The following is a 24,642-nucleotide window of genomic DNA, read 5'->3' as shown; positions in this document are numbered from 1 at the left end:
GATGAAGTTAGGGGGGCAAGGCATAGGGATTCTGACAAAAAGTTTTGGGGGATGGGGCTACGCAGCCCCCCCTTGGGGAGTGTCGGTGGTGGTATCCATAAGCCCAGCGCTGTCCTGCTTCAGCCTTTGAATTCTCAGCCTCATCCTTCAAATCTACTAAGAGGCAGGTGAGTCACAGTAGTAAGGACTGTATTAGGGAAGGAGTGACCGGTTTCTGGATGGAAATGTCAACCTCTTCTTGAGACCCCTCCTGTTACCAGTTTGTGCCCCCAGTTTTTGAGTCTGGCATCTTAGTTGTAGTGCAAGATTTGAGGAGTCAGAAAAGGCCCCATACTGGGTTGCTGAGGGGAATTCTAGCCAGCGATTCAAGCCAAAACCTTCATCACTTCCTTTTGGAAACTGTTAACACAGCCCAGCAGACATCCTATTAAGAAACTTCTGATTTTCAGAGGAAAAGGAAAGTGTTAAAGTAGAGACTGAAAAAGAAGGTGATTCATGGTCCCAAAGGAAAGGGGCCCTCGAAGCCTTGCGAGATGACCCACAGCTGCCACCTCCTCCTGTGGAGACATACCAAGTGGCCAGAAAAAGTTGGACCAACGTGCAGACCCTTAAAAGAATGGCAGAGGAATCCAGTGACTTGGAACCAAGCTCAGCAGTGGGTAAAAAAGGGCGCAGACACCTGATTAGTATAGAGTAGATGTTAAAAATGCAACAGTCGGCTGTCCTGAGTACATTTAGAGTTTATGATTCAGTAGTCAAGAAGAACATAAAACCAAAAATTGCTGTAGATAGGGCAGGGAATAACTCAAGACCAAAAGGAAGATTTATGTTAATGCAAGGTCAAGGTGAGAATGAGTTCTAGCTGGTGGCTCTGCCTAAGATAGACAGGCTTGCTGACACAGGAGCCAGGGGGAACACAAGGATAGAGTGAATACCATTCCCAGGAGTTCTGACAGCAGAAAATAGTAAAAATGAAATAAGTCAGGGATATCAATATTATAAAATAAAGGATGTTCTGTGATTAGCGAAACCATTTTCTCCAGGTATTTTATGTCCCATTGACCAGGCAAGTTCCTGGCTGTCATGCGATTTATAATTCTGGACATTTTTTTTTTTTAAGTAGGTCTGTTGACATTGCAAATCAGTATTTCTCTCCTCCGCATGTGCTTTAACACTTACTAGTTGTATCATTTCGCATTTACAGTGTAAGAGGCCAGTTCGCCATTTTTTGTTGTGGTATCAAACTCTTACTGTCCTTTTACTTTTTACCGAGAGCTGTTGGTGGGCACAGAACTCCCTACAAAGATGCTATTGATTCTCCCGATAGAGGATATGAGCCACTCCGTGCCTGCCTTTCTCGTTAGGAATTCAAATGCTGTATCCTCACTTTCCTTAGGCACCTTCTACGTCTTGATGTCCCTTGCTGATGTGACTCAGTCTGAGGGAGCTTCAGTGGAAGGGGAAGCAGGTCTAGGAAGATAGAGATCATTTTTGAGGAGGAGAAATTTAGGAAAGGAAGAGGCTGTGCCAAGGAAGTTACTTGTAAGGTATAAGCGTAAGAAGGTACTGGATACTTGGAAGGAAAGAAGCATCAGAAGGAACAAAAACTTCATTTACTTGAAAGTGTTGTCTGGACTTGGTGAGGTGATGGCAGGTTTCTAAGTGTCTGACCTGAAACGTCTGGAGCCTGCATATAAACTTGACTCGCATTTAGGTTTGGACTTAAACTTTGTCATTTCTAAAAATGAAAGAAAATAGGCTTCCATTTAAAACACTCTTCTCCAAGTACTCATCCTCCCTTCTCGTCATTTATATAATGGTTCTGATGGATTTGGAGATTAGTGTGTAGCTCTTAGTCCTAAATCTGGGTGCTTAGGCTTTCTTATACTGCCTTATCATTCATTATCTGTGGCTTCCATTTTTGATTGTGAAATTTCTGAGAGAGAATGCATCCTATGGTATACCAAACTATGTGTGAATCCTTTGGGGAGATGTCCATGGTGGAATTGAGTGCTTTTGAACTATGCCATGGAAAATGGAGAAAGGATGGCACATTTTTCACTTGTTACTCTTTAAAAAGTATTCACCACTTATTACTTTTAGTTGCTATCTCAAGTTCACTGCGAATCAAGGTAGGCTAGAAATACATATTATATAATTTATATTTCTGCTGTCTCTTTTGTGCAAAACGATCAGTTCCTTGAAGACTGAATAAATACTGTGTCCCATTTTTTTGAGGGGCTAGATTTAAAAAGTCTGGTCAAGCAAGGAGCTGAAAATGAGCCAAACAGGTGAATATCATGGGAGAAAGCACTTTTGAAGCAGAGAGAACATCAGCCTCAAAGGGAATGAACTTGGTGAATTCTAGGAATAGAAACAAAGCCAAAATGATTATTGCTTAGTGAGCGTCAGAGATTTGAGATGGGTCAAAGAGACAGTCAGGCCAGATGACATTGGTCATAGTCAGGGTTTAATATTAAGCATGATTGGAAGTCGGAGTATTTCAGTTAACACATTTTTAAAAGCTCTCTGCCAGTGTTATAGAATATGAATTACAACGAGGTGATAGTGGATTGGACCAGGTTGGAGTCCCGGGTTGGAGAGGAGTGAACAGATGTGGACTAGATTTTGGCAGTAGAGCCTCTGAATTTGGGCTGGACGTTAGCAGTATGGAGAAGAACTGAGGACGGCTTGGGTGTTTGGCCTGCTCATCTAGGTAGACTGTTTTGAGTTGTGAATGTGGAGTTGGGGAAATCGAGATAAATCCAATGCCATTAAACTAATTTATAGTGAAAAATTTATAAAACTGCCAAGCAGATGGGATGGCCACGACATTCTCTTTCCTATGAGAAAGTCCACCGGGGAAATTTAATTAGGACCAGAAAAGCACAGAGTTGGGTAGTTTGACTCATGCTACCCATGTCCCTCGCCCCCTCACAGCTAGGCCTCTTGAGTGGACCAGAATGCTTCCCCCTCCTAGAAGGCACGAGAGGCCCAGCCACTCATTAGCTATGTCAGCGTAAGGCAGTGTGGCCTGGACTGCAGAGCCAACTCAGTCACAGTGATGTAGGCATCCTTGGTAAGATTACAGGAAGGGAGCTAGGGTAATGGAGGGAATGGGTTCGAGAGAAATGCTGGCACTTGGCAGTTGATCCACAGCAGGATGGTAGGAGAGAGAGGGAGAGAGGGAGGAGAAGGGCCCTGTGCTTGCGTCTCGGTGAGCCTGAGGCTCCCTGGTGAAAAGGGGTGATGGGTATGTGATGGGGGAGGTAAAAAAGATGAGCAGCCTTTGGGTGGCTACACTCTTCAGCTAACTGTTTAACTTACAGCGCAAATCAGTTTGCTCAGGTTTCTTGAAATTTCCCAGGGCATTCGATCAATTAAGAAAGAACTTAAGCATTCCATCTACCGCTTTCTGTGTGGCACGACCCTGTATCATCTTCTAAAATAAGGCGTTTTTTCACGTTCACCTCATTCCCCTTCCCAGGAAGGATGGTGACTGTACAGTCACCTTTGTAAAGATGCTGTACAGTCACCTTTGTAAAGATGCTGTCATTCGGCTGGAGTCCCCAGTGCTCACTGACCTAGCTGGGCAGACAGGACTGTTCTCAGCTGTGTGACAAAACCAGGCCCTAACGTCAGACCCTGTGGCGATGGCAGACTCCACTGCATGGATGAAGGCAGCAAATCCCACTGTCCAGATGGTTGTTGATGACAGAAGGAAGAGCTTTTTTCCTTTGCTGGTCTCTCTTGTTGGCATAAACAATAGCACACATGCAGTTCCAGGTACTTAAAAGTATGATTCCAAATAATTAAATGATGCTTTGTGTTTAAAAAGCTCACCGGGAGGTGGGGGGGCGGGGGGATAATTCTGTCGGACTTAATTAAGTGCCTCAAAATCTCAGATACCTCTGTGTTATTGTTCCTAAAAATAAAACAGAATAGAAACATCCTACAGCTTTGTTTAGACAGTTCTCAAATTCTGTTACTGGGTAGTGCCAGCTAAGATTTATTTTTATTGAGTGCTTACTCTGTGATAGGCACTGGGCTAAATGCTATCCATGGGTTATTTCTTTTAATCCTCATGGTCCTATGACATGAGATCAGGCCCTGTCATCACCCCGTTTTACAGGTTAGGCTGAGTGACTCGAAGTGTTTGTCCAAGGCCACACGGTGCTACCAGTGAGTCATAATAAACCCAGAAATTCTGCCTTCAGAGCCCTTATGGGTTTCCACTGCACTCTGCTGTATACATAAATTTTTATGACATTATTAATATTCCTCTTTCCTAAAAAGAGCTCTGAGCCATTGCTACCCTGAAGATGTGATAGCCAGTCTGGTATCATCACGATCGGCAACATCCTTTTGTGTGACTGCCTGGTGAGGACGATAGGCAGGGTGAAGAAAGGAGAGAGTTTTCTACGGTGGAGAATAATGAACAAGAGTCTCATCAGGCTCCCAGGAGCGTAAATTTATTACGAGTCCATATGAGAATATGTATATTAAAGTCCTGTGTTTGACATTTTGAATTATAAGAAAGGCAAGATTGAGAAGCCCCCGAGAAGCGGCTGGGCCCCAGTGGCCCAGCTGGGACTCCCCTCGACCTTAGAGTTTTAAGGACAAGCACAAACATATGAGAGATGACGGATGGGGTTGAGATGAGCGGATGGGGTGGGTATGGGAAGGACAGCATTTTCGCTACTTGTTTCTCTCCCCGCTTCCCCCTCCCCTCCGCCCCCAATTTTTAGAGCAGTGCTCTAGTGGGCATGTAGCTAGCTGGCTGGGGGTGCGGGGGATTTTCTCAGTTTAGAGAGACAAACTCTTCATATAGTAACCATTTTTTGAGTGTCTGCCATATGGTAGGCATCCTGGTAAGTCCAAGGGAGACAGGAAGGAAACATGGAAGTTCATCTCTAGCCAGGTGAGATGGGTGAACTTGTTCTGGGCTCTGGAAAGCATTTTGACCTTGTCTAGGGAAAGTGCCTAACGAGTACTAGATGTCTCTTTGTTTACTGTCATTATTCTTTCTTAAGCTAAAAGCTTAGACGAGAACACCTCAGTTCTTAAAGCAATCCTCATTTGAGTCAAATCACACAGGTTCTTGCCTCTTAAATCCTAATCATCCCAGCCCTCGCTCAGCCCAGCTTTCCAGTTGTGCTGCCTCCAAAAACTTGTGCAGCAGAGGCCCCCCTCAGGTGTCCAGGGACATGGAACAAAACACACTGCTCCTGTTTACATCCTCGGCCAAGCCACCCGTTTCTCCGTAGCTGGCAGGATTTCCTCGGGAAGCCGTCCTGTGGAGGGTGGACCGGGGTTAACCAGGATGTGATGATACACAGCCCTGTCCATCTTCTGGGAGCTGCACTGAGATCAAGCCTGATGTGTACCAGGGCCCACTCTCTCCAGTCCCTGAGTTTCAAGGCCAGTTCTCCTGCCCCAGACTGGGGGGAGTGGGTGGGAGTGGGCTGCGTTTCCACCCCCTTGTACCCAACTCCTTTTCCCCATTTTACGCTTTTGCACATGTTACTGAGGTAGAGAACTCGGGATCAGGGCACCCCCAAGAGTCCTCCAGAAAAGCTGTGGTGGCATTTTGGAGCCCTAGGCAGGGCTGTGGGCCGGTCACTGGAGGGCCGCTGGGTCAGCCGTGAGCCCGGCTTCAGGAAGAAATAAGGGATTGGCCAGATGATGTGCCAGTTTGTTTGGCCCTGCCAAGCATTCGGACATATGTTTCCACATATGTGGTTGAGTGAGTTAATCAACTGCACACTGATGCAGCTCAGGGGTACTGTCCCCTAATACTCACGTTTATTTAAAAATATAATGAAGAAGGGTAAACTTCTATGGAAGGCCTCAGCAGATGGCTTTATAATTTCAATAAGTAAGGTTAGTCAAGGTTTGTTATGTGCCCCGCTGATATAAATCTACATTCCTGGGGTGATAAAGTTAGGTTTTGGAGTAGACAGGCATGGATTGGATGCCTGGGTCTGCCAGTTATCAGCCACATGACAGCGGACGTGACTGTCACCCCCCTGAGTGTCTATGCCTTCATTAGTATGCACAGTTAGTAAAACCTGCCTTAAGTCTTGTATGTTTTCAGTGAAATAACATATAAGAATACGTGACATGTAATACAGGTACCATAGATGCTCAGTAAATGTCCATTTCTCCCCAACCCTCATCCTTCCAACCTTCCTAACACACACGTGCTCATGCACACATGCACACTTACGCACGCACACGTGTGTGCCGGATGCTATTTTTAGACCATTCTACAAACTTAATGAAATGGAACAAAAGCCAGTCATTTTAAAGGTATCCACATGATGTAGGAGGCCGCCGTGCTTTCTCCTGATCTGGTAGGTGAGGATTCATTCAGTCGCTGAGCTTTTATTGAACACCCTCCTGTGCTGTCTTGTGGGAGACACTGCAGAGAGATGTGTCGCATTGTAAGAAGACACGTGCCTGGCGGAGCCGATCCGAGTTGGGGAGACGACTTGAATGTGCATATGTGAGACAACTAGGAATAGACACATGCAGGGAGAGTGACTGCATTAACGTTAAGAGAATACAGAGCATCAGAGGGACCCGCTCTCAGACATATCCTCTTGCTACGGAAGAGGAAAAAGCCATTTTGGAAGCTGGGTTGCTCATGGGTCTTTTGGCTTCTACATACTGTTTTTTATCTGTAGTCATCTCTTTGTCACACAGTGCAACTGTTTCTACTTGGACAAAAGTGATTTCATTGTGATGCAGTAAAAGTTTTGAAGCTAGACAGTCTAGTTTGGGTCATGATATTCTATAACATTATCAGCAGCAATGGTGGTTGTTACTGATAAGAGCCATCGTTTATTGAGTTTGGGGTGCCAGATGCTGTTCTGAGGGCTCGGGTTATCTCATTTACTCGGCAGCATTGTCTTGTGGGCAGACACCTCTCTCTCTGAGGCACAAAGAAATTTTCATAACTTGCTTTTTTGAGGTCAGAGCTTGGGATATTCACCATTGCACAATACTGATTCTTCCCTTTCCTTGACAAAAAAAAAAAGAGAGAAAGAAACCGAAAACAGTACAAAACAAAACAAAAGCCAGAAAGTCCTCCACAAAAATAGATAAAATAATTGGTTGATAACACATAGCATGTTTCTCTTTTGCAAATGGAAGGTGGAAGTGAGGGAGAGGGTGTAAGATGGCTCAAATGCTCTCTTCTAGACAAAGTAGTCTGTGGTTTTCCAAGTTTATCTGGATATCTTTTATTAGCAAATTGTGGAATGTGGACAGGATCCAGTGCAGTTCTAAGAAACAAGTAGGCGATTAACTGTCGTAGGAGATTTAAAGATAGTTGGCAAGAATTACATTGCTAAGTGCCTCATGCTCACTGTCTTTGCGTTGATTCTCTCCATGAATGTTGCTGTCAGAATACCTGCCTCATGGAACTGTATTTTTCAGGAATGGCTAATTCTCTTTCTTCATTTTTTTTATACCTTTTAGTGGTTTTGTTGCCACAGATTGGCTTGGAAGGGATGAGCCTAATGTCACTGGACTAATTAATGTCTAGGAAAAAATGCAATGAGATTGAAATTGACTACTACCTTTTTAGACATTTTCTGAATTATTTCTATGGAAAATCAAATTGGCTTTTCTGCATTTTTGCCTGCAAGTCATGTCAAGCTTCGGTGGTCAGACTTGTCCTTCGAGAGGTGGGGACGAGTCCTGACTTCAGTCTAGGCACAGATCCAGGATGCCCGATGGGTTCAAGGTGCTGGCAAAGTAAGGAGAGGCGGAAGTGGGGGTGGGGAGCCTTCCCTTCACCGGGCTCTCCAGCATACCTGCTTTCTGGGATCCAGCAGGTCCGTGAGGTACCTGCAGTTGGAGAACCACTAACTATAATGACTTTTTGAGAATCTTTATTTCCTGCATTTGTGGCCTGGTTTGCCATTGGAGGTCAAAAGATTTCATTCTGGGATATACATTAACAGAACCAATTTTCTCCACTAGTAATTGTTCACAGAACTTTCTGAATGTAATACAAAAAATCATTTGCAGTTGTCAAGCTAGATCGTATATGACCTGGGTATACGGAATGGCTTGAAATAGTCCGCACTCATTTTTACGAAATAGAATACTGCAAATACTTCTTTTCCGATTGTGTGAAAATGTTTAAGTTGCGAATTACCTCACTGCAAATTATATAAGGAAGCACAACATCGTCGTACCATGAATTCAGAAACACGATCATGTAAAAACCTGTTTCCACTGCATGTTCTTTCACTTTCAAACTTGCAGACTCCAGCTAGTTCTTTATAAAGGCTTATGTATGCAGTGAAATAATTTTCCTTTGGATAGTGGCTCTTTTGCAATATTATGGTTACTACATTTGACTTTCTCACATTTATAAAACTAATAAACGGCATAAACATAAAAGTGCTAGGGGTTAGAACCAGCACCTCTTAGGAGTTTGTTTTTAATAAGCTTATGTAATTAACACCTTGAACTATATATCCATTTGTTTCTTTTGAAGCCATGCAGAGAGCAGGAAGATACACATACAAAAGGCACCAGCATAGTTAAAACTGGCTTTTTAAATTATGATGAAGTCATGGATGTTTTAGAAGTTAAAACTTGCCAGTTACTTTTAAGTCTGAGGACTGAGGAATAGGTCTATTACTTAGAGAAAAATAAATTAAAACATAAAGCAATATATAAATAGTTTATATTCCTCTCCCCAAGGGCCTGAACATAGTACCTGGCACAGTGCTTGTTGATCTATCATTTTCATTCATTCATTCATTCATTCATTCAGTAAATTTATTTTGAGAGTCTTCTAGGCACTCCCTTAAGCCCTGAAAAGTGAACAAAACTTTAGAAAAATCTCTGTCTTTACAGACCTTATATTTTAGTTGGGGGAGGGACACTGAAAAAGACTCGTGTAGTGTGCAAACTAGCTTAAACAAGGAAAAGTGGTAAGGAGAGAGATAAGGCAGGCAAAGGGGTTAGAGATTGTGTGTGCAGGACAGGAGGGTATCTGAGTAACCTCCACAGAAGATGAAGGCTGATAACTGGGGAAGAACAGTACAGGCCAGGGGGAAGAGCAAGTTCAAAGGCCAGCCTAGGCTGGGGGCTTTGGAGCGTTGGAGGTCAAAAGGTTTTATTCTGGGAGTAACAGGATAGCCAGTGTCAAAAGGTTTTATTCTGGAGGAGTAACAGGATGGCCAGCGTGGCTAGCAGCGGTGAGTCAGGGAGAGGTGTGAGGTGGGGGAGGGGTGTGTGTGCACAGATGTGGTGGGCCTTTCAGTTCGTGGGGGGACTGTGGCCTTGACTCTGAGTGAGAGGGGATCCTGAGGGAGGCTTTTGAGCAGAGGGCCAGACTTTGGTTCTAACAGGATCTAATTTGATGTGTGTTTAGAGGTTGCATAGGAGTGCAAGGAGGCAGCCCAGACTTTGATTTCCCAGTGTGAAACAGAGCTGTCGGATTGCTGTGCTTTGTGGATGGAAAAACACAGCCCATCCCGACAGAATCAGCATTAGAAAAAACAAAAACAAAACCAAAAAACCAAAACTGTATGACCCTTTTAAGAGGCTTGATTGTACATTTAATTTTCCTCATAGGCTCTTTCCCCACAATGTGGCAAACAAAATAAAAATTTGTCCACATCACAGAGGAAAAAAGTGCAATGGCCTTTTTTTATGGAGCAGTCGAGAAGCATAAAAAGGTGTGGGTAGGTGGTAGACATGTTTTAACTAGTTCATTTCCTTTAATGAGATTGTTTCGTTGTCAATCCAGGAGCATGGACAGGAAGGAGGGGCCTGCGTCCCAGCCAACACTGCCCTGTAAAACTGTTAAATGCGATTTGGCTGATGAGTAGATAAAAATGTTAATTATTTGATGAAGTGAATGGCTCGTTCAAAAAAGTATACGTTAGATATTGAAACGTTAGATGTCGTGGAAAAAAAAACCCCAATAGTGGTGTAAATTCTCAGCTCGTGAGCAAATTGGAAAGGTGAATATTTTCATTCTTGCGAAGTTGGCATGAAAGAATGTTATGAAATCTTAGATCGTTGTTGTTCTTTTAGGCATAAAATGACTGTCAAGTTTACATTGTAACTCTGTATAGACCGTGGTACAAAGCAAATAATCTTCACTCTCAACTTCCAAGATGTTTTTAATCTATGAGTAAGAACAGATACATGTGCTTAAGGTCCTTTTTCAGAGCACTTTCACATTATATTTTTGGCAAACGTGAAAGTCTTTTATGATGAAAATTGAGATCATCTTGAGGGGAAATGATGTAGTTAGGAAAGAACTTTTCTTCCCAAAGAAATTGAAATAAAAGTATGGCCATCATGTCCTATACACTATTTTATATGGTTACATCCATAGGTGGATGGATATGTCATATAGGTACAGGTAGCACTCTCGCATGTGCCTGGAACGAGAAGAGTCGTTTTGCGGGGCTGACATTCTCTAGATCTGATTTTTCTAAATCTGACGTTACAGGTCAGAGTGTGGTACAGGATGGAGCCAACGGAGTTTCACTGTGCTCCCCACATTCACAGGCGGGCCTCTGAGTCCCTAAACGAAGCCATTGGTGCACTGATTGCTATTGTGTACACTCACACGCGTGTCCTAGGGATTGAGGAGGTGGTTAGAAGAGCAAATTTCGGAAGCCAAGTCTTGAAATGTGCTTGAGGAGGGTTAGGTGTGTAATAAAGAGTTGTTCTTAAACCACTTGGAGGTTTTCCAGGGTGGTGGGTGAACCTGTTTCTCCCTGACTTTGGAAAGAATCCAGTCAACTGGTGTCTCATGAATGAAAGGCCCTAAAGAGACTCAATTAAATAGGAACAAACAGGTTTCCCTTCAGCTCCTTGTTGCTCATTCCCATAAAGGGAATACGCGAGTTTCTGTGGCCCCAGCGTTTCCTTTCTTACAACACCTGAGCGAGTTACATTTCAGGTGTGTTTTCCTGCTGGTCTTCCCGAGGGCGGTTGAATGTGGAGGATTCGACCAGACAGGTTCTTGGTGTAGTCAGGGTCTTTTTATATAAGTCTGTCTTTGTTTCAAAACACTTGATTGCTTTTTCTGTCAGGATGTGAGAAGAATGTGGGACTGTAGTGATCTTAAGCCCATTGCACCAAGGAACTTCATCTTAAATCTTTTCGGTGTAGGAAACTTCCGTTGGATTCCAGCAAGATCTGTGACCCTCAACATGTTAAGAATAATCGCAAGCAGTAAGTAGAAGCAATTAGAAATCAGTAAGTCCTGTATGTGAAGAAGCCTCAGACCTGGTTCCCTTCTGTCTCTCCCTCCCCAGTCCTGCTTGCCACACCTCTGAACTGACCCTTTAGTCACCCCAGGTAGCTTTTCCTCTTGGAACAGGTTTGGCTGTCTCCTGACTCAGGAGTTACATATGTTGTCCCTTCTGCCTAGAAACATATTCCCCACTCTGTCCCACAGTTTTTCGTTTGTTGTTGTTTCTAATGACATAGTTTGTGTTTTAATGTCTCACTCACTAGTCTGAATTACTGTTGTAAGGTTGCTGGGGACAAGAACTGAGACTGTAAAAGCTCATCATTATTTCTGAAAATGCGGGTTTGGCGGACATTATGTCATTGATGGTTACTGAATGAATGTTGTGACACCCTCAGGAAGGGGCGAGATCAGCTCTACTGACTTCCACTTTTTCCTTCTGTCATTCATGTGTGCAATGATAGCTATTTCTTAGATAATTGCTAAGTGATGGTGTTAGGTGCTGAGGTTGCAAAAAATGAATATGACCAGGCCCCAACCTTTAAGGACTTTAAAGTCTCCTGGGGACAACAACTATGTAAGTAAGTAAAAGTCACTTTTAAAAAATTTCTTAAGAGAAAATTGCAAATACATACAAAAGTATGGAGAGAATGTTTTAAAGAACTTAACCTGTATCAGCACTACAGTTATCAGTCATGGTCAATCTTGTTTCGTCTATACCTGCAACCACTCCCCCCTGCCCCATCCTCCCATGACTTTGAAGCGAATCGCAGACGTCGTCGGTTCATTCCATTTGTACGGGGAATATATAGTTTACACGGATGCAGCGGGAACATTAGGCACCACGCAAAGTGGGTTATGCAGGGTGAGCTGCTGTCTTCGGGTCAGGGGGATGAAAGACGGGTGTTCCAGGTGGAAGAAAAAGCACGGGGCAGCAGGGATCCTGTGGTACTACATGCCGTTCGATCCAGCCAAAACTGGTGTGTGGATGGGGGGACGGAGCCATGGAGAGAGTCTAGAGGGGCGGACAGCGTCCAAATAAAAAGGCTCTTGTATTCTGGGCAACAGACGGACTTTGTCAGATCTTCACTCAGAGACATTTACGGTTTTCAAGATTTGTATCTTGAAAGTTACAGTGGGTATGGGATATAGAGTGGGTTGTAAATGAAATGAGATTTCCAATGAGATTGAAATGCGAATAACTGGGAATGATTTGTCATCGGTTTGAAGTACAGGTAGGCTTAGGAGAGACAGACATTTTGAGATATTTGAGACATTGAGAGAAGGAATATTATATTAACACAGATTTGTTTACGACACGTTATAAGAAGTCATTAGACTTAGTGAACTTTTACCTTGTGGGTAAGCGAATGACTCCTGAGAGTCTGGCCTGAGTGAAACTGCTTGATGCTAATCTCTGGAATACTGGAATATAGAACGAAAGTTTGGTGGGGGTGGAGAGTTCAGACTGAATATCTGGGGAGAGCAGGCATAGGCGTGTGGATGCAGCTGAGGAGGTGGAAAACAGTTTTGAGAGTTATCCGAGTGTAAGTTAGCGACATCTCGGTTTTTCAGTCCTGGGCCGTGTGATCAGTAGCCACAGGTTTGTAAGCCATGTGAATTTTTATTGATAATGCCTTTTAGGTATTACCTACCAGTTCTTAATAATGTAGCATTTGGGGCACATCACCAAGAAAGAGTTTAATCAACACTAGTTCTGTAACAGTAAATGGAGATAAGCATGATGCCTGTTGTTAGTTTTGGTCAGATCATCAGGACTTTTGAAATCTCACTTAACAGTGAAATCCAAGGAAAACAGCTAGTGTCAGTCCACTTCTGGCTCCATGTATTATCATATCCTGACGCTGCTCAAGCTGTGGCAGAATATAATTTCCATAAAACACAACAAACTCAAATATTATGCAAGGTTTAACAACCAAACCAGAAATGTCAGGGTCGTTCTGGGATTAATGTATTAATTTCCAAATGTCTAAGAATATTGTAGATCACTTTTTTCCCAATTAGATCTATATTGGTCAGATGCTTGAGAATGTCCTTATTCTCATGATTATGTGCCAAAGGCAACCAGAGAAAGTGAAAAGTATGATTCATACTCATCGAAATCTGTGAATCTGGTCTGAAACTGTGACTTCATTCCCACTCAACTAGTTCACTCTGCTGTTCCTTCCAAACCTGTGGTTCTGTTTAGCTCAGGGCAGTTTGGAAATGAGAAATGGGTTCAGTCTAAAATCGCCATCTGCTACATCCACATGTCCATTTTGAGTGTGAATCTAGACTTGAGCTTTTTAGAACAAATCATCAGCGTTCTAGTCTTTCCCCTGGATTTTTAAGTTCTCAGGGGTCCTGTGAAATGTTCTTACGAGACATTGATAGGCCAGCAAATTGGATCTTTCAGAGCCTTTAATCTAAAAAGACCTTATATTAAGCACACAGTTGAGTAAATCCCTTCACCAAGTTTCCATGACTTAACTCCGTGACTGCATTAAAATAAACTACAGACCATGCTTTGCTTTTCTGTCCAGTAATAATAAGCATTCGTGTTCTTGATTTTATATATTGTATACTTAGCACCTAGCACAGTACTTGGAATGTCGTAGGTGTTCAGTAAATATTATTTGAATTGATGAAATATCCCATTCGGTGTTGGTGATTGAAGAGCATAATTTTATAGCCTGGGTCACTTTCTTCATCATACCTGACAGTCAGCACGATGTCAGAGATGCCGGCACACACTCCCCATGAGGAGGCTGTTTTCATCCCATTTATTGTAGTGGCTCCTCTCCATGGCCAGAAACCTGAGTTGGTATACATTTAAACCAAGTTTTTAAAATTCCTTCTCAGCAGGTAATTATGAATTACTAGTTTATGTATAAGATTTTGGTAATAATGTTTTTTGGTATCCTAGGGTCAAGCAGGCTGCATTAGGCCCAAGGGAAGAAGATGAGAAGTTAAAAAATACTTCTGCTTGGATGACTTTAAATCCATCCAACCACTGATGATATTTCCCTAAGAGAACAGGGAGCACAGTAAGAGAAAAAATTCAGAGACAGCCTCAGGGAGCATCCGTGTTTAGGGGTGAGCTGTGGAGGGGGGTGAGTGAGAGTGCCAAGGAGACCCATGTACAGGGGGCTCTAGAACAGACTTCAAGGTGGGAAGACCCCAAGGGTGCAGCCTGAGGGGCAAACCGCATCAGTGACCTTCAAGCTTTTGTTACAGATTCACTGGAAGATAAATTTTACATTGTGGTCAGGTGCACGTATACACACGCATAACTGGAATAAATGTTGCAGGAAACAGTACAGGTGGGCCCTGACTTATGACAGGTCGACTTTATGATGGTGTGAAAGCGATATGCATTCAATAGAAACTGTACTTTGAATTTTGAATTTCGATTATTTCTCAGGCTAGTGAAGTGCGGTACGATGCTTACCAGTGATGCTGGACAGCGGCAGCAAGTCGCAGCTCTCAGTCAGCGGGCGATCACGCTAGGAAACGATGCTCTACAGCATTGGTCCCCACCCTTTTCGGCACTAGGGACCAGTGCTCCTTTGAGCATCTAATGCTTGATGATCTGAGGTAGAGTTGAGATGGTGATGCTAGCGCTGGGGAGCGGCTGCAAATACAGAGAAAGCTTTGCTCACTCACCTGCCCCTCACCTCCTGCTGTGTGGCCCGGTTCTTAACAGGCCGCCACGAACCAGTACCCATCCGCAGCCCGGGGGTTGGCGACCCCTGCTCTACAGAGTACTGTGTTACCAGCATTGTGGACATTGTGTTTTGTGTTTTCACATCCCATCATGTCTACAAATACCCATCTGTGTCCCCTGATGCTGGTGAGAAGAGGCAGGCAGTTACTCTAAGATGAAGCTAAAGATACTTGCCTAACTGTAGCTAATGTAAGTGTTCTGAGCATGCTCAAGGTGGGCCAGGCTAGGCTTTGATGTTGATGGGTTAGGTGTGTTCAGCGCATTTTCAACTTGTGGGTTTTCTCGGGACGTAGCCCCATCGTAAGTAGAAGAGCATCTGTACCCTTTCTTCTTGGGATATATACCAACAATTTCTATTCTGTACTGTGCTATTCTATGCTATGCATGTTATTTAAACAAGTGCTGTTCTCTGATATCTAAATTTGTCTTCGAACTCTATGGTGGCTTAGTGCTGTGTCAACCTAGAAGCCAGAAATGAATCAGCAGCAGCCATATATTTCAGACTCCGAAGATTGTTGGAGGGTGCTAGGCATTGTGACTGCTCCTGCGCGGTGTCACTGATCTGCTCGTTTATGTTGTTAGCATGGGGCTCCACCCCGAACCACAGCAAGTCTAGGTCCTGCCAGATCGTCTGGGAGTCTGGAGCCAAGTGCGCGTGCAGGTCCAGCTTCTCTCGTAGGTCACCCGTGGCATCGAGAATGGAATTGGTGAGAAACAGACGTGGATTCCAGTTGTCTTCATGATTCCAGTGAGCTCATGAGCTCAGTTTTGTCCTTGCTCTTTCGCATCCTTCATAACTGCCAGCCTGGCTAACCTACAGTGACTTTAGGCTCCATACTAGATATAGAGACAGCAGCCCATATGGATTGTTTCACCAGCTGCCAGTCACCACCCACAGCAGTTGTGCTTCTTTGATTTGACCTTGACCTCTGTAACCCTAATGGGTCATGATGTGCAGGGTGAATACCACTGTGGTTGCTTATCTATTTGGGAATAGGAAAGTACTTAGGACTTTTTTTTAATCTATACTCGTTTTTTTTATCATTTAAAATGCCTATTTTTTGTGTGTATTTTTAATGTAAATAGTTGTGCTAGTTGTAAATAAATATATATTCATAAATAAATATGCTGTATCGAAGAGGTTCCCTACCTCAATATTTTTTTTTTCTGGTATTTTTTCCCCCAGACCTTTGCAGACCGACCATTGCCTGAGAAACAGATGCTGAGAGAGTGCTGGGAAGGAGGGAGTGGTCCATGCTGCCAGCTGTGAGGCCCTTCCTTCTTCAGGAAGGGGTTTATATTAACTGGAGATCACTGGTGCATAATAGTGGGAACCATGGGCACCAAGATCATATTTGCTAAAGCAAGAATTGGACCCTAGGCTTTGGCAAGTTCTGGGTGTTTTTGGAGAGAAGGGAGTGGAAGATGTGAAATCAGCCCTCCTCCACCACCTGCCACGTGGGTGTGCCCCCCGGGACCTTCCTTCACCGTCAGGATGACCTAATATGTCTCTTTAGTATATGTTTTTGGTCGTTACGTGTAAAAACTTTTTCCTAAGACAAACTGAATTCCAGCTCAAATCATCCGCAGAAATGCTGGGAGTGAACTTCAGAGGAAAATATTTGAGATTAATTATTATATAGTCAGTGAATTTCTCCAGAATGGTATGGCAGGATGCAATGATAGAACTTGTGCAAACAGTGACATCTCACAGATTCAGTGAGGCTGAACAAAGAAACCAGAATTAAAGTCTTCCTTTTTTTTTTTTTTTTTTAATGGCGGTAGCAATTTAACCTGAAAGGTTGCTGAAAGCGTTTATCACCTCGGAATCTTTAAACAAGCTAATTAAGAATGAAAACACATGCGAAGTCGGTCAAGAAATCAGTTAGGCTTCATTGTCCTGCAGTAATTTCTTTTAGTGATTTAGCTTGTAGAGGATTTACATATTTATATATCTCTATCCGTCTCTGAAGCAACAGTGAACATTGTAAATATAACAATTTACATTACATCAAATATACTATGTATGTACTTATTATGGACAGAAAAGGTAGAGATCACTGAATAAATGAGCCCAAAGTCTGTTCTCTTTCCATCTCAACTTTGGGCATTTAGAGCAACACATCGAGTTTTCCCTTGGGGCTGTGTCTTTATACATACTTAAAATTGCGGGACCACAAGTTTATTTGCATTAATTTGAATGTAATCTGCATACAGCAGTGTAGATTACATTGTGTCTCCTGGTATTTTCCGAGAATTGTTTTTCTTTTTCTTTTTTTTCCCCTTAAGTCTGTCAAGATATTCAAAATCATAAATGACATTTGGGGAAAGAAGAGACAAAAATAATAAAAATAATGACACAAATGCCCATTTTCGTAGTACTTTTAGTTTTCAGATTTTTCCAGAGACTGAAATACACTGGGATAAATATCAAAAATACTGTTAAATCAGTTGTCGAGAGAACAGTACCCTGTTCCTTTTCTCTTTAATTATAACAGCAGTCCACTCAGTCTGAATTGGTTGATACAAGGCCCTTAATTGTTTTTATGTTGGTATATGAAAGATGGGTGTTTGGTACAAACGTATGCTGTGGCTTCATCGGAAGATGGCATACGTTTGTCTTCCACTGGACTGACACCAGTAGTGGGTCTATAGACTTAATTTAAGTCAGTACCAACGGAACTGGATGGTCATATGGAAAGATGCTGTGACCTGGTTCTGTAATAAGAAAAGGGAAACGAATTTGAATTTGCATGTCTCTCTCTCTCTCAAGACAAGGATGGGAAAATTCTTGTACAAAGATGACGCGACACAAAATTTCACAATTTATTTTTAAAAAGTCCTTTTCAGGAAATCAAAATTTCCTCTATTCCTAAACTTGAACGAATATTGATTGCTTCAGCTTAATGCATGAGAGCCAAAAGGGAAAAATAAGAAGTGAAACAGATTAGGCAAGTAATAAACTCTAGAGCAGAAACGTGGAACACCGTAAAAGAAAATAAAAGGTTGAAAAAGACTCTGTTACAGTGTTTTAATAATTGTATTTATTGTAATAAATGTAGACATGGTTTAAAGTTACTATAGTTGGAAATTTATTTTGTAACATCAGTGCCTCGAGACATTAGCATCGTAGGGTGTTGAGTGTTGACTCAGACATGAACTTCGCAATCCAAAAAGAAAGATGTGTGCTAGGTGTGGTGCTGTTGAAATACAGCTGCATTATTTAAATTCCTTACAGACTAATGTTGCACATATTTTTAGTGAAGTAAATATTTTTACTGCATAGATCTGTACTCTCTCAAGTAAGAACAAGTTGGACAGAGATGGTGCGAAGATTTTCAGATAGTCCTGGAAGAGTATGGACTCTGAATGGATAAAGAGAAAATTATCGTGTGGTTCTTTGGTTGCATTCGAGCAGGATGGAAAGGGTTCCTTTCTGGGGCTGGGAGACAAGACTTACTTTTAAAAAACATATTTTTTCATTCTTTAGCCTTTTTTTGGCATTTAAATCATCAAGACTGATGAAAGTGCTAATTATGGGGACTTAGTGCACATCTGGAAAGCGATTTGGGAACCCATAGGGGCAGCTGTGCCACCCTGTTCTAAATTACCATTTGCTGAGGACCAAGCAGGGGTAGACATTGCAGCATAATGCAGGGTGTGAGATGTTTGCTATCTTTGGCCTGAGTTGAGCTGAACAGCTGCTTGCTTCTTCATGAGCCACAGATATATTTTTTAGGCCTCCAAATTACTGGGGAGTTTTGAGTAATTGGGAGTAAGGGATAGGGAATTTAACTCTTTCACTAGTAGGAAAAAGTTTGATCAACAGCTTAGAAACTTTAGAACTGAACAGTTGGCTTTGAAGGTTTTGCTAGGACATATGAGAGAGCACAGAAAAAGTGAAAAAAGTGGAACAAAGCTATATAAATAATTGTTTAAAAAATTCTTTTGGAGCAGTCTTATTTATTCCAAGAAAACAGTTGGTTATGATAAGTCACACAGTTCATAAACAATGAAGGCTGCTTAGTTTTGAAAGGAGCTAGAATTGAGAGATAAAGAGAGAAAGAGAGAGAAAGAGAGAGAGAGAGAGACTGACTGAGAGATTTCCATTAAGAATAACGAGTCATAAGAAAGTGTGTTGATATAACACCTTTTTAGAAGATGGACTTTGTATTTGGCCAAAGGTGGCAGCTATGTTTCATTTCCTGGATAGCTGAAAGCAGAAGTTTCTGGAGGAGGATAGCATCCTGTAGGGAGCTCCGTGGTCTTTGCCAGTATATGCTGGGGGAGTGAGCTAAGACAACATGAGGTTTTTGGAGAGACCAGAGATGGTGGAGGTTTTGTTTCCGTGAAATGCAAGCAAACATCCCAGGTCAAGTCCAAGGCAGACATGCCAGGCAGAGTCCCTGATGCTAAAGGTAGCCCATTTCTCTTTATCCTGGCAGCTGTCCGGGGGCTTCCCCACTGGCGGAACCAGCTGTGGACTTGAGTCCTTGCCTCAGCAGGCACTTTGCTCCCATAGGCCTGGCCGTCGGTAGCTGGTGGTTGGATGGGAGCAGCTCTTCTGCTCTTCCTCTTTCCTAAAGATTCTTCCAGTACTTTCTCCTGGTCTTGGGACTGAGGTGGGTAGGGCGGGAGAGGAAAGGCGCCACTGTAGTTGCTCCTTGTTGCTGGCCGGCTTCTCAGCCTCCCAGTCTGCAGACCTCAGTTGTATTCTCGACTGGGCTGGGACTGGGGAGTGGAGGTAGAGGGCCCTAAAAGCCAGGTTGGTCAGCTTGGCATTTATTTGTTGGAAGGGTGATGGGAACGGCACGGGTAATTCTCAGGGGAGAGAGACCGATCAGATCTCCACGTAGGAAGGTCACTTCCATGGCTGGGTCAGTGGTAGATTGATTAGGCAGAGTGGGGAAGGAGATGAGAAATCACTCTGGAGGTAGCAGACTTCTGTGCTGTGGCCCCTGGGGCATGTGCTGTTGCGTTGAGACAAGTCAGTGCAACGCTTAGGATCATCGTTGATTTATCACGATGTATCCATATTTCAAGAACCTCACCTTAAGAATTCTGGCCTGGCTCCCTCTTTCCAAAGAGTAATTCTGTTTTCAGGCAGTTTCCTTTACTGAATACAGTAAAGCGAAGACTGGTGGGCTGACTGCCTCTGCGTTTCCTCAGAGCTCAGCAGCAGATTTCTATCTTGACTGATGTTATTTCCTAACCAGGAACTTGACTATAAACATTTCGAAGAGCAGAGTAGGTTCCCACCCCCTCTACACCGTCCCTCCAGCCTGCGGCCTCAAACAGACAGGGAGTGACTTTTGCTCGGACCTGTTCAAATGTTCAAACATCTTACTGGCCTTGGAAGTCACCCCTCATCTATTCTGAGGACTTTGAGGCAATTACTGCAGACATAGGACATTTAACTGGCGGGGAAGGAAGAATCCCTTCTAAACAGTCATTTCTTTAAATTTCTGTTTCTCTGCTCTCAATTCTTCTGTGAAATCAGTGAATGCAGAAGTGAGGTAGAGATGATGCTTGCCCGGACCCAAGCCTCCTGGACAGGGCCTTGCGGTCTTTAGCAGAAAGGCTTTGGGAGAACTCTTTACCTCCCAAACCTCAATTGCATCGAAGTGTGCTTTTCCGTATTTGACACCTGTTGCTGTGTGTTATGTGCTAACATTAATTATGGGAGGAGGCTGGCCAGCGGTCTGAAAAATAGAAAATGTGTGTGTACCTTCCTGATTGCCTAAAAGTTGCGTTTTTCTTGGTTGTTTTGGTAAGAGGGCCATTTATTCATGCCAAAGAAAGGACATGCAGTGACATGAAAAGGAGCAGGCAGGAGAGATGATTTTTTGAATGAATGAATGAATGAATGAATGAATGACTTGAAGAAACGACTTCCAAATGTACACTGCATTTCCAAAAGGACATGCAGTGACATGAAAAGGAGCAGGCAGGGGAGATGATTTTTTGAATGAATGAATGAATGAATGACTTGAAGAAATGACTTCCAAATGTACACTGCATTTCCGTCATCCTATATACATGTGTTCATCAGATACGTATTTAAGAATCAGCTCCCTTAAAGGAAGACTACAGTGTGAAACATTATCTTGTAGTGAATATTATTAACTAAATAAATTCTGAGCACTTAGTAAGTGTACCAGGTGGAGTACGAGGGGCTGAGTTCTAAGGGTTTCATGTTACTTCATTACTCCTCCCTGTGAGGAGTAATAGGTACTGTCACTATTCCAGTGTTGTTGGAGGTTAGGAAACATGCCTAATGTCACTCGCCCAGAAGTGGCATCGAGCTGGGTTCGACCTTAGGTGTGAGGGCTCCAGAGCAGCTTCCGGGCACTTTCCACGGTAGAGACAGACTTTATTTCTGATTTATTTAGGTGAATTTGTAACACGTCCTCTTGCATCTGTACTTGGAATGACTCCATGTGCCTGAGGGTCTCAGGGGAGGAAGGTCTGGTTCAGGTGTGTTGTAGATACGGCATTCCCCGTTGGTTCCTGAATTCTCGGGTTCCAGTCAGAATTTCTGGGACTGGCGACTTGCCATCTGGATTTGTCAGAAGCTTCCCAGGAGGTCCGATGCAGCCACCTGCTGATTCGGCTTCAGGGAACCTTGTACTGACACAGCTCCCTTGCTGGAGGCACTTCGTTGGGCTTCTGAGCCCCGCTAAGCAGGCAGAGGTGTAAGTTAAAACTGGCCAGAGGCCTGTCTGCTTGCTTGGTGGCCTTACCTTCCTGGGGCCGTTGCTCAACTTCTTTGAGCTACTCTTTGTCTGTCTATACGGTGAGGCAACGGGTCCTGGGTCCAAGCACCGTCCGGAGGAGTAGGAGATGTCGCACGGGAAGCTCAGCCCGGCACATGTTCGCCACTTAGTAAAAATCGGCTGTTGTTGCTATGAGTGCTGTGGAGACGGAGACCAAGGGACACGGGGCTTTCGCAGGTGAACTGACCACCTTTGTTCCTTTCCACCCTCCTCACCCCAGGACGGTTCGCTGGGCAACATCGATGACCTGGCGCAGCAGTATGCGGACTATTACAACACCTGCTTCTCCGACGTGTGCGAGAGGATGGAGGAGCTGCGGAAGCGGCGGGTTTCCCAGGACCTGGACGTGGTGAGTGGGGGCCCTGGGGTTCGCTGCTGCTCAGCTGCCTGTCGCTGTCCGGGCTCCGGGTCCAGCGCCCCGGCTCGCGCCTTCTGATGGACCTGGTTGTGCGCAGAGTATCCGTCAGCGGACCGCTGTACGAGTTTGGGGTAAAAAAATTCACATCCCTAAAGGAATAACCCAGTTTTGCAGATATCAGACATTTGAATTAGTATAGGCTTGGACAGTACCTTAGGTGTTTTGTATTCATTAAAAGGCTGGGGTTTTTTTTGTTTTTTGTTTTTTAAGAGAAAATGATGTTTTTACTGTTGGCCCGTGTATACAGTACTACATTTTTATTTTAAGCCCAAAGGATAGCTAGGCTAGTTCTTCTCTCCTTCCCTCTCTTCCTTCTTTCTTTTCTTCATTTTTTTTTTTCTTTTTGAGAAATAAAATAAGATTTAAAGAAGCAAGAAACAACCCTAATCTCCCACTTAGAAATAACCACGCAGTGTTTTAGTAGCTCTGTTCAGTGTTTTCTGGGCATTTTTACATCAGCAATATAATTCTTGCTTTTTTTTTTTTTTACTTAAGAATTTATTATAGTCTTTCCATATCATTAAGACCTCTTAGTAATCACCGTTTTTCATGGCTATATTCTCTTCTCTCACTCAGATGTATTGAAATCTATTTGGCTGTTTGGTAAAGATCTTTATGTGAGTGTTTAGAGGAGCGTTTGAACTTGCGTGTGATAAATAGTAAATAAACAGCTTAGGTTCTGCTGTATGTGTGCTGGCAGTATTCTCACATCGTACATTTATTATAAAGTATCTTACTGAAACGTCTGCATTTATTAATTGAAATTTGCTACTTATATTATACTTGAATTCATTGTGGCTCAGTGCGTTTCAGATTGTTTTGTTTCACTGTGGTGACCTCAAGACCACTTTGGGAGCAGGAGACAGAGGAAAAGGCTAAACTCCCATGCCTCCTCATCTGACCATCTTTTTTTTGACTATCTTTTATGTGTTGGGGGACTATGTGGGTCTATTTTAAAATAGATCTTTGAAATGTGGATCTTTGGGGCAAAAAAGTTTAACAACTGCTGATGAAATTAAATAATTTTTTCCAAAAAAAATTTCCATAAATTTTAGGGTAGAAATGAAAAAAAAAAAAAAAGACTAGGAACAGATAATTCTTTTATTAGTAGTTTCTTTTGTGTTATAAAGGACCTATTACGTAAGGTACCCAACAAGTGATTTAGACACCACTGCGATATATTCTGTAAGTGGACGTGACTCACTTTCACCTAAGCTAGACGCTGACCTTCTTAGGCACTTTAATTCATGACTGAGAAATAATTATTGATTTTTTTTTCTGTTTTGCTCACTGATTTAGCAGTTGGCAGGGGTAAGAATTAGTGTAATAGAGTCAGTTGAAGCTGAGAAGCATCAGTTGGGGATAGGTGGGAGCCTGACACCATGGCCCAGGCTTCATTTCAAGGCTTCTTTCCTGTAACATTGTCTCCTGGCTTGTGTGAGTGAGTGGTAGGGTTATTTCATTCTCTTAACCTTATGTAGCAGGAGACTCCTCTGCTCCTTTAAAATTAACGAGGCTCCCTGTTGGGCCCTAGTTAATGAAAAGCTTTCCTTTTGGCAAGATTGCAGCAGAACAACTTAAATATTGCACTGAATTCTTGACTGCTGCAATTTTGACCTTGAATGATAGTCTGGTAGCATACTTTGTGCCTTCCTTGGATATTTCACCATGGAAGGAAATGACTGCTGTGAACTAGTAGATGGTCTTTGATAGATAGCAACACTTGACTGCTCGTCCCAAAACTCGAGCCGGTTAAAATTTGGAGTTACCATAATCATCCCACGGTGTTTGGGAACCTCAGAAAGCAGCTTCTAGGTAGGAAAGGAAGCTTGCCTGGCAGAGGGATAAGTAACTTCTTCCCATTGAGACAGATGGGCCTAATTTGGTGTGCTCTGTTCCAGAGCCGCAAAAGGCAGTCTGGGGAGAACAAACACCACATGAGCTTAATTAGTTCTCATCAAAGGTGCTAGAATGTGGTGATGGGTAAAATTGATGGGAGCTCATTCGAGCCAGGCTGGAAACTCTGTTCATTCTTTAAACTGTAGTTAGCAAGAAAAATAAGATCCCCAATCGACACATTTAAGTTCTCTTTCTATGAGATTCTAGTTGCCCCAGTAAAGGGGAGGTCTCTAACTGGTAAAAAATAGGGTAGGTGGCATGTGTTTCATATGTCATTCACATGGCCCAGGACTCTGGATGTCTGTGTTAGACGTGTTTTAAGGTCATCATTCAGGCCATGCATGCATCACCGGCGACCTACAGGAAGTTCCCTCTCAAAGTCATGAACTCATCATAGATTGAGTCCTGACAGGAACTCATTTTCTTGAAAAGCTGTAACCTTCAGTCCATAATACTCCCTTTTACTGCATCAGATTTTACCTGTATTTCTAGACTTTGAGTTCTGTCTTTGGACAAACTTCTTCCCTGCTAGTAAGCAGCCCAGTCAAAGCTGAATGCGAGATGTCTTAGAGGAGGAATA

General features: G+C 43.1%; 1 protein-coding gene across 1 annotated transcript in view; it reads left to right on the top strand.

Moving 5' to 3' along the window:
- SASH1 (SAM and SH3 domain containing 1) overlaps window positions 1-24,642 on the top strand; it is a 160,003-nt gene that overhangs the window by 15,639 nt on the left and 119,722 nt on the right. Inside the window, exon 2 of the mRNA XM_006915337.3 lies at window positions 21,966-22,094. Within this exon, the coding sequence (XP_006915399.1) occupies window positions 21,966-22,094 (129 nt within the window). The remainder of the gene's footprint in view (window positions 1-21,965; window positions 22,095-24,642) is intronic.

This window comes from Pteropus alecto, unplaced genomic scaffold (genome assembly GCF_000325575.1).
Source record: "Pteropus alecto unplaced genomic scaffold, ASM32557v1 scaffold185, whole genome shotgun sequence".
Taxonomy (NCBI): Eukaryota; Metazoa; Chordata; class Mammalia; order Chiroptera; family Pteropodidae; genus Pteropus; species Pteropus alecto.
The sequence above is the reverse complement of the archived record's forward strand: the minus strand, read 5'-3'. Positions and strand labels throughout refer to the sequence as shown.